At 48.9% G+C, this 13831-nt stretch overlaps 1 protein-coding gene across 1 annotated transcript; it reads left to right on the top strand.

Moving 5' to 3' along the window:
• Nucleotides 1–803: 803 nt before the first annotated feature.
• Nucleotides 804–4584, top strand: BSX (brain specific homeobox). The gene is made up of 3 exons (XM_058690371.1): nucleotides 804–1122; nucleotides 3107–3303; nucleotides 4345–4584. Exons 1-3 carry the CDS (start codon nucleotides 861–863, stop codon nucleotides 4582–4584), a joined length of 699 nt encoding a protein of 232 aa, XP_058546354.1. The 5' UTR covers nucleotides 804–860.
• Nucleotides 4585–13831: the final 9247 nt, after the last annotated feature.

The following is a 13831-nucleotide window of genomic DNA, read 5'->3' as shown; positions in this document are numbered from 1 at the left end:
AATAGCAGAACTAGGAAGCTGTGTGAGTGGAATGAGGAGGAAGTAATGGAAATCTGAGAAGAGATGGAGACTGGCATTAAGAAGTAGGTCTGGACATACTTACGCAGACCAAATTACTTGACTAATGTAGATAAAAGTCACACCACTCTCTATAACTGAGGGAAAGAATGTTATGATCATCAACATTTTACTTGTTTACCTCGACAGTCCTTCCACGCCTCAGCCATCAGTTTAAGTTCGGTGTAGCGGATATAGACTTTTTCTCCTCACGTCTCCCTTTCTCCTTTGCTATCATCTCTCTAAAGTTTTAAAACCTAGGCCCAACTGCCAAAGTAAGTGCCTTATCCCTATTGCTTTGGGGTCGTTTAAATGCCTTTTGCTCTCTAAAGAGGAGTCTGTCGAAAGACAGAGACCTTTTATTTATAGCTTTCTTTTTAAATGGCTGAAAGCAAAGCAGCTCAAATTGAGATCGAGAAACCAACCTGGTAGAGAAGCGAGAACCCTGTCCGCTCCGCTCCCCCCCCCCCCCCCCCGGGCCTGGCCGGTTGTATTCAGCACCGCGGACAGCTCCCGCCCCGCCCCGAGCCCACCGCACCCTCCCCTCCGCGGCTGGCAGCTTTGCCATTGGCTCTCCCACCTCCCCTTCTCGAAGCTGCCGATTCTACACATAGACCCAACCTACCCAGGAGCTTGTCTTCTCGCCTCTCCAGCGCCCGGGGTAGCCCAGGCCGGGGAGAGAGCCTCGAGGGTTTCTGAGCCTCGGAGGGTGGTTGTCGGCTCTCGACTAGGCTTGCTGAGTCGCTGCCTGCTTCCTACACTTCGTCTCCGGCCCTCGCCCTGTGGCAGGCGCTTGGCTCAAGATGAATCTCAACTTCACCTCCCCTCTGCACCCGGCGTCTTCTCAGAGGCCCACGTCCTTCTTCATTGAGGACATCCTGCTGCACAAGCCCAAGCCGCTAAGGGAGATGGCCCCTGATCACTTCGCCAGCTCTCTGGCCTCCCGGGTGCCTCTCTTAGACTATGGCTACCCCCTCATGCCCACACCCACCCTCCTGGCTCCTCACCCTCATCACCCTCTGCATAAGGGAGACCACCACCACCCTTATTTCCTCACCACCTCGGGTAAGTAACAGGGGCCTCAAGGTTTGGGGAGCAGAAGAGCAGGTCTCCCACTATCGGCCCTAAGTCTGTGATGGAGCTGAGGAAAGGCCAGAGCTGGTTCGGCCTGGCTTGGCGGCTTCCTTCCCTAAGTGACAGTGGAAGGTTGGGGATATGGCTGAGCTCCCTTGAGGCATGCCAACCCATGGGGAGCACTCATGGTCACTCTGCATTCTTTACAATGGAGGAAACGTTCCTATCCAAGAGGCGACTGGAGGGTTTTGATGATAGTCTTGGTAGACCATGCTCAGTCTCCTTCCTTGTGGTCTTCCTGGCCACTTTGGTCCAGCTCTCAATCCTGATTCTCTGCCTCTCCTCATGCTAAAGGAGACTCCTGACCACCCCATGGAACACAGCTCAACTTTCCAGCTCATTAGTTCCAAAGGCTCCCGGCGGGCCAGCTCTCTCCTCTCAGGCACTGAGCATTCACAGATGCTGAAAGGGCTTAGAAGTGAAAGAAGGTTTGGGATATTCGGAGGACTGAAGGTTTGACCGTGGCCGGAATAGGAGAATAATGAACCGGGGCACAGGAGGAGGGACGCTGCTCCTCTTGAACTCTCCTTACTCCAGAAGTCTAACTCACAATCTTGGGCTTGGCTGCCCTCCTCTGCCCTGGTTGCTGGCTGAGCTGGAGCCCTACGCCAAAGCATCTTGATTTTCCGTGAATGACAAGGACTGGGGGGAGGGGCAGCAAAGTGTGGTTGGGACAGGGAGAGGTGAGGAAATACCCAGATTTTTTTTTTTTTTCCTGCTCTCTGAAAGGCCACATTCACGCTTTCTTCTGTGGCATTTTCATTCCATTTAAAACATAATAGTTCGCTGCGTGCAGGTGCAGAGCACGGCCGAAAAAACAACCCTGGTCTGGGGGAAAGCCGTGGAAACATATGAGGCAGTTTGCGAAATGTGGGCTCTGGGATCTACGGCGAGAGCTAGAAGTTTTTGTGACGCGGTAAAACCCCGATTCTGAGGCACGAGGTCGGAAGGGCAATTACAAAAGCTATGTGGAAGCCTGCATTTTGGTATTGTCTTCACTGCCTGGCCAATGACAGTCTCTTCTGGGTTCCCCCCAAACAGCAGTGGCCAAAGCCCGTGATGACAGAACTGCTTGTTTTGTTTTTGGTTTTTCCCTGGGATTGGCAGAAACGGATGTCTGTGGCGGTTTACTTGGTGGCATCTCAGACACTGTAATGCCTGTGAAGGTCAGGAAAGACAAGATAAGTCTCCCCAGACGTGGAGGGCGTGGGGAAAGCACTTCAGTCCTTCTGCTTAGGGTCCGAGAGAAAGAATGAGGGATTACAGGTCCGGGTCCCCAGCGGGCCTCCTCCTTCCGGAGCGTGCAAGGCGGGCACTGCCCCTCCCTTCTGGCCCTTGAGCTTCTCCTGATGAGTTTTCATCTGTTTCCTTTGGCCGCAGGCGGGAGAATGGGGGCAGCCCGGGAAAGAGAAAGGTGTTTTTTTTTAGTGAGGTGGGGAGGCGAGGCCACAGTCGCGCCTCTAGTAGCCCAAGAGCAATGCTGAATGTCGTCAGGGGTGGGGAAGGGCGGCGGGTGGTCAGAACAGCTCCTGGACCAGCGGGCGATCGCAAGAAAACTTCGGGAGGCGCCACAGAGGACTGGGAGCTGGCAGACGTTATGGAAGTCTTTCAAGAGACATTTTTTAAGGCCCCCGATTAAAAACAATTTCTTTCCCGTTTTACTTCACCGTTGATTGTTTGCGTGTCTAGATGGCCTTCCCGATAAAGACCTTCCAGCTCTATTCTTGTGATGTGTTCTTTCCCCTGCTCTGAGGTTCCTGGGAGAAGGGCTGGAGAAGGTCTGGGGCGGCGAGGGGACCAGCGGAGGAGGCACGCCCGAGGCGGCGGGAAGCGCTGGGGACCAGGGGAGCGCGGCGGCGGCGGCGGCTCCCGGGTGTCAGGGCTCGACCCACTCGGTTGCTTTTCTCTCTTGCAGGGGTGCCGGTGCCGGCGCTGTTCCCGCACCCCCAGCACAGCGAGCTGCCGGGGAAGCACTGCCGCCGCCGCAAAGCTCGCACGGTTTTCTCGGACTCGCAGCTTTCCGGCCTGGAGAAGAGATTCGAGATCCAGCGCTACCTGTCCACGCCAGAGCGGGTGGAGCTGGCCACGGCCCTCAGCCTGTCCGAGACGCAGGTGGGCCGGGGAGGGGCAGATCCGATCCCCGCCCCGCTTTCCTCTCCCGGTAGCTCCCGCCGCCGCGGCGTTCTGGAGTGGGAGTGGCCCTTCTCCCCGTTATTCTAGGCTTCTCCAAAGATCCTTAGTAAAGGTACCCACACCTCCAACCTCGGGTCAGACTTCCCGAGACCTAATCTCATCTCTCTCTCGAGCGCTAGACCTGGAAGAGAAACACCTTTGGTGATCCTGATGTCCACTGTGTGTCCGAGGACCGCTCATTCCTGTGCCGCCCCCACTCCTCTCCGAGCCGGGCGGTAACCCTGGTCGGACGTAAAAATCAGAGACTAGGCCGGCTCTTGCCCCGAGAGAAGCGCGCACGGAGGAAAATTCTTTCCTTACTATTTTAATCTCTCTCCCGCCTGCGAATCCAGCCTCCCCACTCCCCTCCTCCTTACTGCCCTGTCCTGAGTGGAAGAACTGTTTTTTTTTTTTTCCCATCTCCCAGATGCTGTTCACCTGCAACCTTCAAACTCCTTCCTCCACTGCCTCTCTCTCTCTTCTATTCTCTGTACCCGGGAGCCCCGCCAGGCGCCAATGGTTTTTCTTTCTGATGAGAACCAGCAAGATTGATTCTCCCCCTCCCGTCCAGGAGTCTTGCTGGACCGGGTGTTTAGAGGTCATAATCAGGAGAACGTAAGGTAAACACGAAGGAGATTCGCCCACGTAGCACTTACTACTGGCCATTCTAATTAGTAACATTAATTAGATATTAGTATTAACCAGTATTAACTAACCACACCCGTTTGACCTTTACTATTGTTTTGGATAATGACTTCCAGGAGACTTAGGATGTCTGGTTCTCATTCAGCCTAAGACGGTAACTTGCGAGCAGTTCAGGTGTGACTTAACCCAAGGAAGAGATGGTCACAGCTCCTGGGTAATTCGTGAATGGGTCGCGGTCCATTTTCCTAGCCCCCAGCAGTCTCTGAGATCTTAGTAACTATGGGTCTGAAGGGATGACGCGGTTGTATATTTTTTTTTTTTCCTCCCTGCAATCAGGTGAAAACGTGGTTCCAGAACCGGCGGATGAAGCATAAAAAGCAGCTGAGGAAAAGTCAGGATGAGCCCAAAGCGCCCGATGGGCTCGAGAGCCCCGAGGGCAGCCCTCGCGGCCCAGAGGCCGCATCCGCCGAGGCTCGGCTGGGCCTGCCCGCCGGCCCCTACGTGCTGACCGAGCCCGAGGACGAGGTGGACATCGGGGACGAGGGGGAGCTCGGCTCGGGGCCGCACGTGCTCTGAGCCGCGTGGCGGGGGAGGCGGGGAGGACGCGGCGGGGCGGGGCGCGGGGCCCTCCGGGATCCGGGACACTCGGACTCGGACTCGGGGCCGGGGGGGGGGGGGCGGGCCTCGGAGACAAACAAAACACACCTGTCAACCCTCGAACTGGTGCGGGGCCCCGTGCTCGCGCCCTCCTCCCCCTGCGGCCGGCCCGCCGAGGCCCTGCCGGGCGAGCGCGCACCTGCGTTAGCTCATTCCCGCGCCCCGCGTCTTAAGTGGCGCAAGCTGGACCCCGGGCTGGCGGTTCTCTTAACTCCGCCGCGATCGCAGACCCTCTCGGCCCTCACCTCTCCGCCACCTGCCCCCAGCTCCGTTGTCCAGGCTCCGCGACCTCTCCACCGGGACCCTTTGCCCTTCCCTGGGTAGACCGATTGGCCGCAGGTAAGGGACCGGGTGGGCGCCTTCCGCTCTGCGGGGAGACAGGTTGAGCCACAACCAGATGCTTAAGACGCCGGTGCCCGACCGACTCGCGCGCTGCTTGCCACTGACCTCGCACTCAGGTCCCCCGTCTCTAACTCAAAAGCGAAAGCGACGCCCCCTCCTCCGGGCGGCGCTTCCCATCCTCTCCCGTCGCGGTTCCCTCCCGAGCTTGCGGTTCGCAACCCCGGCACCCCTGGTTTGTGGCCCCCGGGTACCCCTGCTCTTGACGCCGCCTCGCCCCCGTCCAGAGCGGCGCGCCCACCCGCGGCGAGAAACTTGGGCAGAGAAAACACCCCCGGGCGACGTCTGCCTCCTGACCTTGTCGCACCTGCCCCGCAACTCTTACACGTCCCATGGGCTCCAGATACTTTGAAAATGAGCGTTCCTTGGCTTGCGTGTGGAAATGCCCATTCTCCTTGCATTTTAGGGATGCGGAGTTTTAGCGAGATTAAAGCTCAAGGGGGAGACGCATCTCCTGGGGGGCGGGCGCCTGTTTGTGGATTATCGAGGTGGGGCGGGAGTCCGGCCCAGCGCGTCGCCCCTCTCCCCTCTCCTTTTCCCCTACGAGGTCTCCTATTCTCCTACGAGGTCTCCTATTCTCTCCCCGGGCTTGCAGTCTCTTTAGATAATAAAGGGCTCGCCGGGCAAAACTGGGAACGAACACGAGTTTCCGGGAATCGTTTTGTTACCGCGTCCTCCTCCGAGCACGCCCCCTCCCCTCGGCTCTGGGTGGTTTCCTGTGCTCGACCGGAGTGAACGGGGCTAAAAACCTTTCCGTGGCCGACCCCCTCACAGCCACCCCGATTTTCCTGTTTTTACTCGTTTGGTATAGTCGTGAGTTTCACCTGCACGGAAAAGGTCGCCGCAGATGGAATTTTTTTTTGACTCTGAAACACCGAAGGGACAGAGATTACTCGGTATTTGGAGTTTGAAATTCTACCAAATGGTATGTGGATGCTACGCCCCCAGTACACTTAGAAATGCAGCGGCCCGCTAGAGGTGACCTCAGCTTGCGATCTTCCTTTGGCCCTGGTTGTGTAGTTAGGTAGGGAGCCCAGAAAGGCTGGAAAAGGGCGTGTGGCTACGTGGAATCCTGACCCTTGGGTTCTAAGGATGAATAATAATTCTATGCACCATGGCGGTGTGAGCTTGGGTTACATTTAAATCTTTGTGTTTCCTTGTTTCGCTAATAAGAGGACAATCCTAAATATCCTTGTAGGTCTAAGTTCTATGATTCTGTGAATGTAGCCATACGAATTCTTTTTCTTTTCCCTTTCCTCTCCTTTCCTCTCCTTTCCTCTCCTTTCCTCTCCTTTCCTCTCCTTTCCTCTCCTTTCCTCTCCTTTCCTCTCTCTCTCTCTCTCTCTCTCTCTCTCTCTAACGGGCTTGTTCCAGGAAACCTCAATTTAAGCAAAGATAAGTGTCAGGGTGAGACCTATCCAATCTGCATCATTTAGGAGGCAAAGCTATTGCTTTAAAAACGTAAGGGTTGTATACGTGTTTGGGAAATCCAAAGTGCTATTTATCAATCAAGATCTTGTGAGTCATGACAAGGATTAGTTTTCCCTTCCAGAGTTAAGAAAATTGGGGCTTGGCAGGATGGAAGGATCTACCCATGAAATCAGGACTAGCTAACAGCCAAAGCAGGACCAAAAAAATCTCTCTTCTGATTCCTTGTTCATGTCTTTGTTCAGTACATTGGTTTCTTGTAACAACGTACCGGTTGGCATTTTGCCTCTATCACTTTATGTGAACACCTCTCTCCTTGAGTTAGAATGTGTGGATGTGCGCTATTAAAAACAAATTTACACTCAGATTTTTCCTCTCTCCCTGTTCAGATGATGACAATACCTTTTTAAGGCGGGGTTTTTTTGGCAAGTGGTCTACAATTAAAGACAAAAGGCTTGGTTATGGGGGAGGGGGAGGAGTGGGGAGAGGGGAAGTGATTTGTGAATAAGAATGTTCCCAGTAACTTGGAAGGTAAAGTAGATACTATTCCACAAGGGGGAGAATCTCAGATTCTTCTTCTTCTTTTAATGTTTATTTTTGAGAGAGAGAGAGAGAGAGAGAGAGAGACAGACAGACAGACTGAGCACAAGAGGGGGAGAGGGAGACACAGAATCCAAAGCAGGCTCCAGGCTCTGAGCTGTCAGCACAGAGCCTGATGCTGGGCTTGAACCCATGAACCACAAGATCATGACCTGAGCCGAAGACGGACGTTAACTGACTGAACCACCCAGGCACTCCGGAGAATATCAGATTCTTTGAATACTAGAAAGAAGAGCTACCAAAAGGAATTTGGGGAGAATCTTTAAAGTGAGTAGAAATACTTTTTTTTTTTTTTTAAGTTTATTTTGAAAGCGAGAGCATGAGCCAGGGAGGGGCAGGGAGTGGGGAGAGAATCCCAAGCAAGGCTCTGTGCTGTCAGTGCAGAGCCCAATGCGAGGCTCCATCTCCAGAACAGGGAGCTCATGACCTGAGCTGAAACCAAGAGTCGGATGCTTAAAAGACTGAGCCACCCAGGCACCCAGAAATACTATATTTTGGAAAGACATTAAAAATTTTTTTGAATCGGATGGTTAACACAAACCCCAAAGCCCCAGACATTTAGATCTTTCTTTCTCCTCCTGTCTTCACAGGAATATGCTAGGGTCTATTTTGGCTCTGACAGAAGCAGGTGAGGCATGTCTCCTGAACTTTGGAAAAGGCAAGTAGATAGGAAACATTGTTAGCGTGGGCACCGTTCTGCCTGATCAGAGGAAGAGTGAATCCCGGAGCCAGGGAATGGCCTTGTCTTTGATTCATGAGCATTACATGCGGAAAGAAGTCTGTTCTGCCTTATCGTGGCCGCCTTATGTGGCTGTTTCTGCCTAGAGTAAGTGGGAAGGGAAGAGCTCACCTCTGTAGCACCTGCCGCACTGAGGCGCGGTTTTCTCATCAGGCAGCGTTCCCTGAAATTGATGGCCAACAATCCAACAGCACAGTTCTCCTGGTTTTTCTTTCCTTTTTCCACACACAGGGGCGAGGATAGTAGAGGACAGACCCAGTTAAGTTTCAGTTTAATGTAACACGATGGCACTGGTTTTGGCTTTCAAGACCGATCAAAGCCTCCATAGGCTGAAGAGGTATTTTGTCTGAATTACCTAGCTTTTGCCTCAACGCCGTCTCCCTTGGTGGTGAAGATCTGACAAAACCACGTTCCTTAGGGTGGATTAAAGACCCGGGGCTGGTTCTGAAGGGGCAAAAACCTCTTAACCTAGCCGAGGTGGCCTACCGGGAATCCCAAGTGTAGTAAATACTTTGTGCCGGGTTTGTTCTCAATGCTGTTGGCGACGGACTTCGTAGATTCTCAGAGATGGACTCTTGACGCTATTTCTGCTCACGTGACACAGGAAATGGACAACAGCCCATTCTGCCCAGTACTGGCTGAGCGTGCTCCACTAAGAATTAGTTGGAATCCATGACCCCACTTCAGAAGGTAGAAGACGGGCTCCGAGTGTTTGATGACTAGAGATAAAGATCTGTGAGGGCACAGAGCAAGCAGAATGCCTCTTGGTGCTAAGAGAATCCTGCCATAAACCTGTTTAGTCGCAGCCGTGACTCTCTGGTCGTCTCGAGCTGGGCTCGGTGCAGACCTAATGAGGCGACTGCAATATTTATGTTCTTAGCGTCACATTTTAAAGAGGGTGTTGACAAGCTAAAAATCCATCCGGTATACAGCCACGTGGATAGTCAAGGTGTGGAAAACCACGAATAAAGGAGTGTGGGCTTTAGGGCTTGGAGGAGCAGAGTCGTGGAGGGGGGCAGGAGAGGGGATTAGCTATGGTAGTTTGGATGGTTGCAGGGCTTTTCGTATCAAGGGCTATATCTATGGGGCTATGCTAAAGAAGGCAGAACCAGAACCCATGGGTGGTTTCCAGGGAAACAGATTTGGGAACAGCATTCGCGTACCTCCTATGGGCCAGGTACCGTGCTGTCCGTTAACAGGACAGGCTAAGTCCAGAAGACACTAAGCACCTTTCTCTAGAAAAGTCGGAGCAGAAGCTGGAAGGCTGTTTTGGTTCTTCGTTAGTGGGAAGTCGAACCTGGTTGGTTCTTTCTAACGCTTAAGGACCTAGTATCCTATCTTTTTTTTTTTTTTTTTTTTTTTTTTGGTAGGCAAGGAACTATAAATTCCAGCTTATTAAAGTTATTGTCCTCTCACTAAGATTTCAGTTCACGTACTCTAAATATATCCATAACAATTAGAAGAATTAAAAGAAACAGGAAAAAGAAGGAAAAGCTCTTGTATTCATTGAAGAAGTTCCCAACACCTCATTTGAGAAAGGAAGCAAAAATAAGGTGATGATCCATGCAATTAAGGACAAATGTATATTCAGGAAAGAACTGTCCGTGTTAGAGACGTCTGACAAAATCTAAGCCCTTCATTTTAGAAGTGAAGAAATTGGGATCCAGCTATAATGAATGTATTGTCAATGTTAAGTAGACGGTGGCAGAATTAAGACTAGAAGCCAGTTTTAATGATCCCACTTTATTTTTTAATTTTTAACGTTTATTTATTTTTGAGACAAAGAGCATGAACAGGAGAGGGGCAGAGAGAGAGGGAGACACAGAATCGGAAGCAGGCTCCAGGCTCTGAGCCATCAGCCCAGAGCCCAACTCGGGGCTTGAACTCACAGACCAGACTGTGAGATCGTGACCTGAGCTGAAGTCGGACGCTTAACTGACTGAGCCACCCAGGCGCCCCAGTGATCCCACTTTAAAGTGTCAGGGGGTTGATGTCATTGTATTTATGTAGAAGGATCTCCCATAGTGATTTTGGATGTAAAAATTATATTTAATTTTTTAATGTTTATTTATTTTCGAGAGAGAGAGAGAGCGTGAGCAGGGGAGGGGCAGAGAGGGAGGGAGACACAGAATCCCAACCAGGCTCCAGGCTCTGAGCTGTCAGCACAGAGCCCGATGCAGGGCTCAAACCCACAAATTTCAACATCATGACCTGGGCCGAAGCCAGATGCTTAACCAGCTGTGCCACCCAGGCGCATTACATTTTTAAAAAACTTTTAAAAAACTTTTAAAAAACTTTTAAAAAACTTTTAAAAAACTTTTAAAAAACTTTTAAAAAACTTTTAAAAAACTTTTAAAAAACTTTTAAAAAACTTTTAAAAAACTTAAAAAACTTACTTAAAAATTAAAATTTTAATTAAAAAATTTTAAAAACATAGCTGGGAATTATCTAGTAAGATCTTAGATCAGTGTATGGAAAATATTTGATTAACGGCAATCTGAAATTTAAATTTGGCTTTCCGAGGAGGTACTGAACTCCTTAGCCCTTTACATTCAAGCCAAGGTTGAGTAACAACTTGCTGGAATGTTTTCGGAGAGGTTGACACATCGAGTAGGATGAAAGATGAAACTAAAAATTTTGCCCTAATCCTTATGGATAAGGTGACTGAGAAAGAGATTGACGTGTTCAGGGTCTTATAGCTGATTAGTCTGGCAGGTTACAGAATTAATACATGTAGAGTTCACAGAGCAGTCCAATAAATATTTAGAGTGAGGTTAAAAAAAAAAATGGGTATGATGCTTCCGTTTTCTGTCCAGATTCTCTCGCTTGTATTTTCTGGTTTTAATTCCCCCTCCCAAAGATTCTTTTTTATTTACTCCTTCCCTCTTAGAATTCTCTGTGTATATACCAGTTAACCTTTCCTCCACGATTTCATTTATAATTCTGTGGGCCTTCTTACCCTCTTTACAATATTGTGTAGCTGCATTTGGATTTGGCATCATGGCCACTGGCTAGAAGGCTTGGCTTGGAGACTTAAATTCTAATCTTCCTTTTGCAAGAATTACGTTACTTCCCTTACATGACCTCAGAAACACGAGAGTGTCTTATAAGTTACAAATGGCGAGAAGATGTGATATAAGACGTATGAAACTACTACTCTGAGGGGTGCCTGGGTGACTCGGTTGAGTGTCCAACTTCAGCTCAGGTCATGATTTCATGATTCGTGGGTTCGAGCCCCGTGTTGAGCTCTGTGCTGACAGCTCAGAGCCTGGAGCCGGCTTCGGATCCTGTGTCTCCCTCGCTCTCTGCACCTCCCCTGCTGGCACTCTTTCTCCCTCTCAAAAATAAATATTTAAAAAATTAAAAAAAGTACCTACTGTGAGATCTTGGATGAAAAGTGCTAGGGGAAGACTGAATTACAGTACAGGTCTGAACATACCAGGTTGGTTCTCGATATCACACTGTAGGTAGGTCTGTATAAGACTGCAGTAGTAATGGGGCCCCTGGGTGGCTCAGTCGGTCAAGCGTCCGACTTTGGCTCAGGTGATGATCTCACGGTTTATGGGCTCGAGCCCCGCGTCGGGCTCTGTGCTGACAGCTCAGAGCCTGGAGCTGCTTCCAATTCTCTGTCTCTCCTTCTCTTTCTTTCTGCCCCTCCCCTGCTTATGCTCTGTCTGTCTGTCTGTCTGTCTCTCTCTCTCTCTGTCTCTCTCAAAAATAAATAAACATTAAAAAAAAATTAAAAACTGCAGTAGTGACATGGTTAATTAAAAGGTGTGTGCCATCACTATCATTATGAGGAGTTATTCTGTCCATTTCTAAGGAATTTTTAAAATCACTTATTTCTTTGTCATGTGTGTGGACTAAGAGAGGACGTGGTTGCCCTGGATGAAATAGGGCCACACAGGGCCACCCAGTTGCGTTGAGGATCCTTCATTTAGAATGTTCCTTCTCTCCCCCTTTCCTGTCCCACCCCCATCCCGCCCCAGGGTTTCTATTCTTCCTGGCAGACATAAATGCTATATAGGGAGAGAAGGACAGTATAATTCAAATCTATGGGAGCCCTGGTAAGAGATTGAGTTGCCTGTTTCCAGTAAAAGCTATATACCAGGGAAATCCAAGCTTTTTTTCCCCCAAAGCCTTTAAGACCTGTTCTCTTTTTTAGTTTAAAAAAGACCTGCCTTATGAATGTGTCTCTGTGACAGGAATAACTAAGAGTTGCTTAAAAATGTTGACTAGTAAAATTCTTGGGTATTATCTGAATATTTGTAACCTCCATTCTCTCCCTGCCTCCATGGCTACAGATAATGGTATAACTCGGTGCACTTGTCAATATTCTAGCCAGAAGTTAAAGAATGGCCAAATAGTCTTTATTCTTCCTCCGAGCTTGACATTGAATGGGAAATAGACTGTAGAAAGCAATGGAAATCAGGGTGGAAGGGTGGCTTTTTATCCTGAATTTCACATGGAGATCATTTATAAGCTAAAGACAAAGTACGAGTACTTTAAGCTTGTTCTCTTTTCCCCGTGTATTTTTCTTTTTCAATTCCCAAGTTCTCCGAATTTATTAAAGATTTGAGTTTCCTCATTTACCCATGTGCATTGTTTCTAGAGTCAAATGGTTCTACAAGGATTGTTTAAAGAAGCAGCAGTCCCCTGACCCCTTCCCTGTTTTCTTTACTACAGAGGCAATCAATTTCTAGTACTGGGTGATTCTTTTTGTATTTCTCTTCGTGTTTCTAAGTTCCTGCTGCACTGCCACTTTCTAGGTATTTTACCTTTAGGAATTATCTAGTATTTCCTGCTGTAAAAGATGAAAATTTAGTTCTTTGTTCCCTGTTCCCACCCTATCTGTGCACCCTGTTCGTCCCTTCTCTCTGTTTTGATTTTGGTTAGGTTCTTTTTTTTTTTTAAATCTTGATTTTTAAAAAAATGTTTATTTTTGAAAGACACACACAGACACACAGCTTGAGTGGGGGAGGGGCAGAGAGAGGTACAGAATCTGAAGCAGGCTCCAGGCTCTGAGCAGTTAGTACAGAGCCCGATGCAGGGATCAAACCCATGAACCGTGAGATCATGACCTGAGCGGAAGTTGGATGCTTAACCAACTGAGCCACCCAGGTGCCCCTGGTTAGGTCCTTTCTAGGATATGCATAGCTGACTCTCAGCTAAGTCAGGTAATCAACTCGGATTACTTTTTTTTTTTTTTTTTTTTTGCAAGACTTTGTTGTTTCTTGGACTTAATATTTGCCTTGTTAATCTTTAATGTACTTGTGACCAGTTTAACTCCAGACTCTTGACTGCTTGTCCATACCCGATTCTCAAGATCGTCTTGGGAAGATTTCATTTTCCTGAGCAAATCTCTCCCAGAACTCCCCTCTGGGTTTTATGTCCATGTGTCTCTCTTCCCCTTCATTCTGAGATTCCTTTCAGTTTACTCTTGTATCCAGTGTTTTCCTTTTTCTTGGTTTATTCTCTCCTCTCTCATTTCCTGATCGATGGGTGAAAGGTAAATGTGTCGGGCTCCTCCTCCTCTAAAGAATATTCTAGTCACAGGCTTTATTAGTATTTTGACTAAGTGTGGAATTCTATGCTGGAAATTATTTTTGAATACTTTTGAGTAATTTTAAAAGCAGCATTTGATTTATTTTTCATTACCTTCCAGTTGCTGCTGCATACGTGGAAAGCCATTTCGATTGTTGATTCTTTGTCCTGTTTATTCACTTGTTTTCCTTTTTGGAAGCTTCTGGGACACTTTTCTTTGTAGCCAGTGGACTGAAATCTTACAGATGTGTGCCTTGGCTGGAGGTCTGTTTTCACCTGTTGTTCTGGATCCTCAGTAGGTCCTTTCAGCCTGAAAACTCCTTCAGTTACAGGAAACTTTCTTGAATTAACTCTAAGAGAATTTCCCTTCTTTGTGTTTTTTATGGAACTCCTATTACGTGGATTTTTTTTTTTTTTTTGCCTCCTGGATTTATGCTCTAAATTTGTTGTTTTTTC

This window comes from Neofelis nebulosa, chromosome 10, assembly GCF_028018385.1.
Source record: "Neofelis nebulosa isolate mNeoNeb1 chromosome 10, mNeoNeb1.pri, whole genome shotgun sequence".
Taxonomy (NCBI): Eukaryota; Metazoa; Chordata; class Mammalia; order Carnivora; family Felidae; genus Neofelis; species Neofelis nebulosa.
Note: the sequence above shows the minus strand (reverse complement) of the source record. Positions and strands in the feature narration are given on the sequence as shown.

What these genes read in the sequence shown, in the direction of transcription:
- BSX (XM_058690371.1), top strand. Translation starts at nt 861, where the DNA reads ATGAATCTCAACTTCACCTCCCCTCTGCACCCGGCGTCTTCTCAGAGG. An exon ending in TTATTTCCTCACCACCTCGG is followed by an intron (nt 1,123 to 3,106) that starts GTAAGTAACAGG and finishes TCTCTCTTGCAG; the next exon opens with GGGTGCCGGTGCCGGCGCTG. An exon ending in TCAGCCTGTCCGAGACGCAG is followed by an intron (nt 3,304 to 4,344) that starts GTGGGCCGGGGA and finishes CCCTGCAATCAG; the next exon opens with GTGAAAACGTGGTTCCAGAA.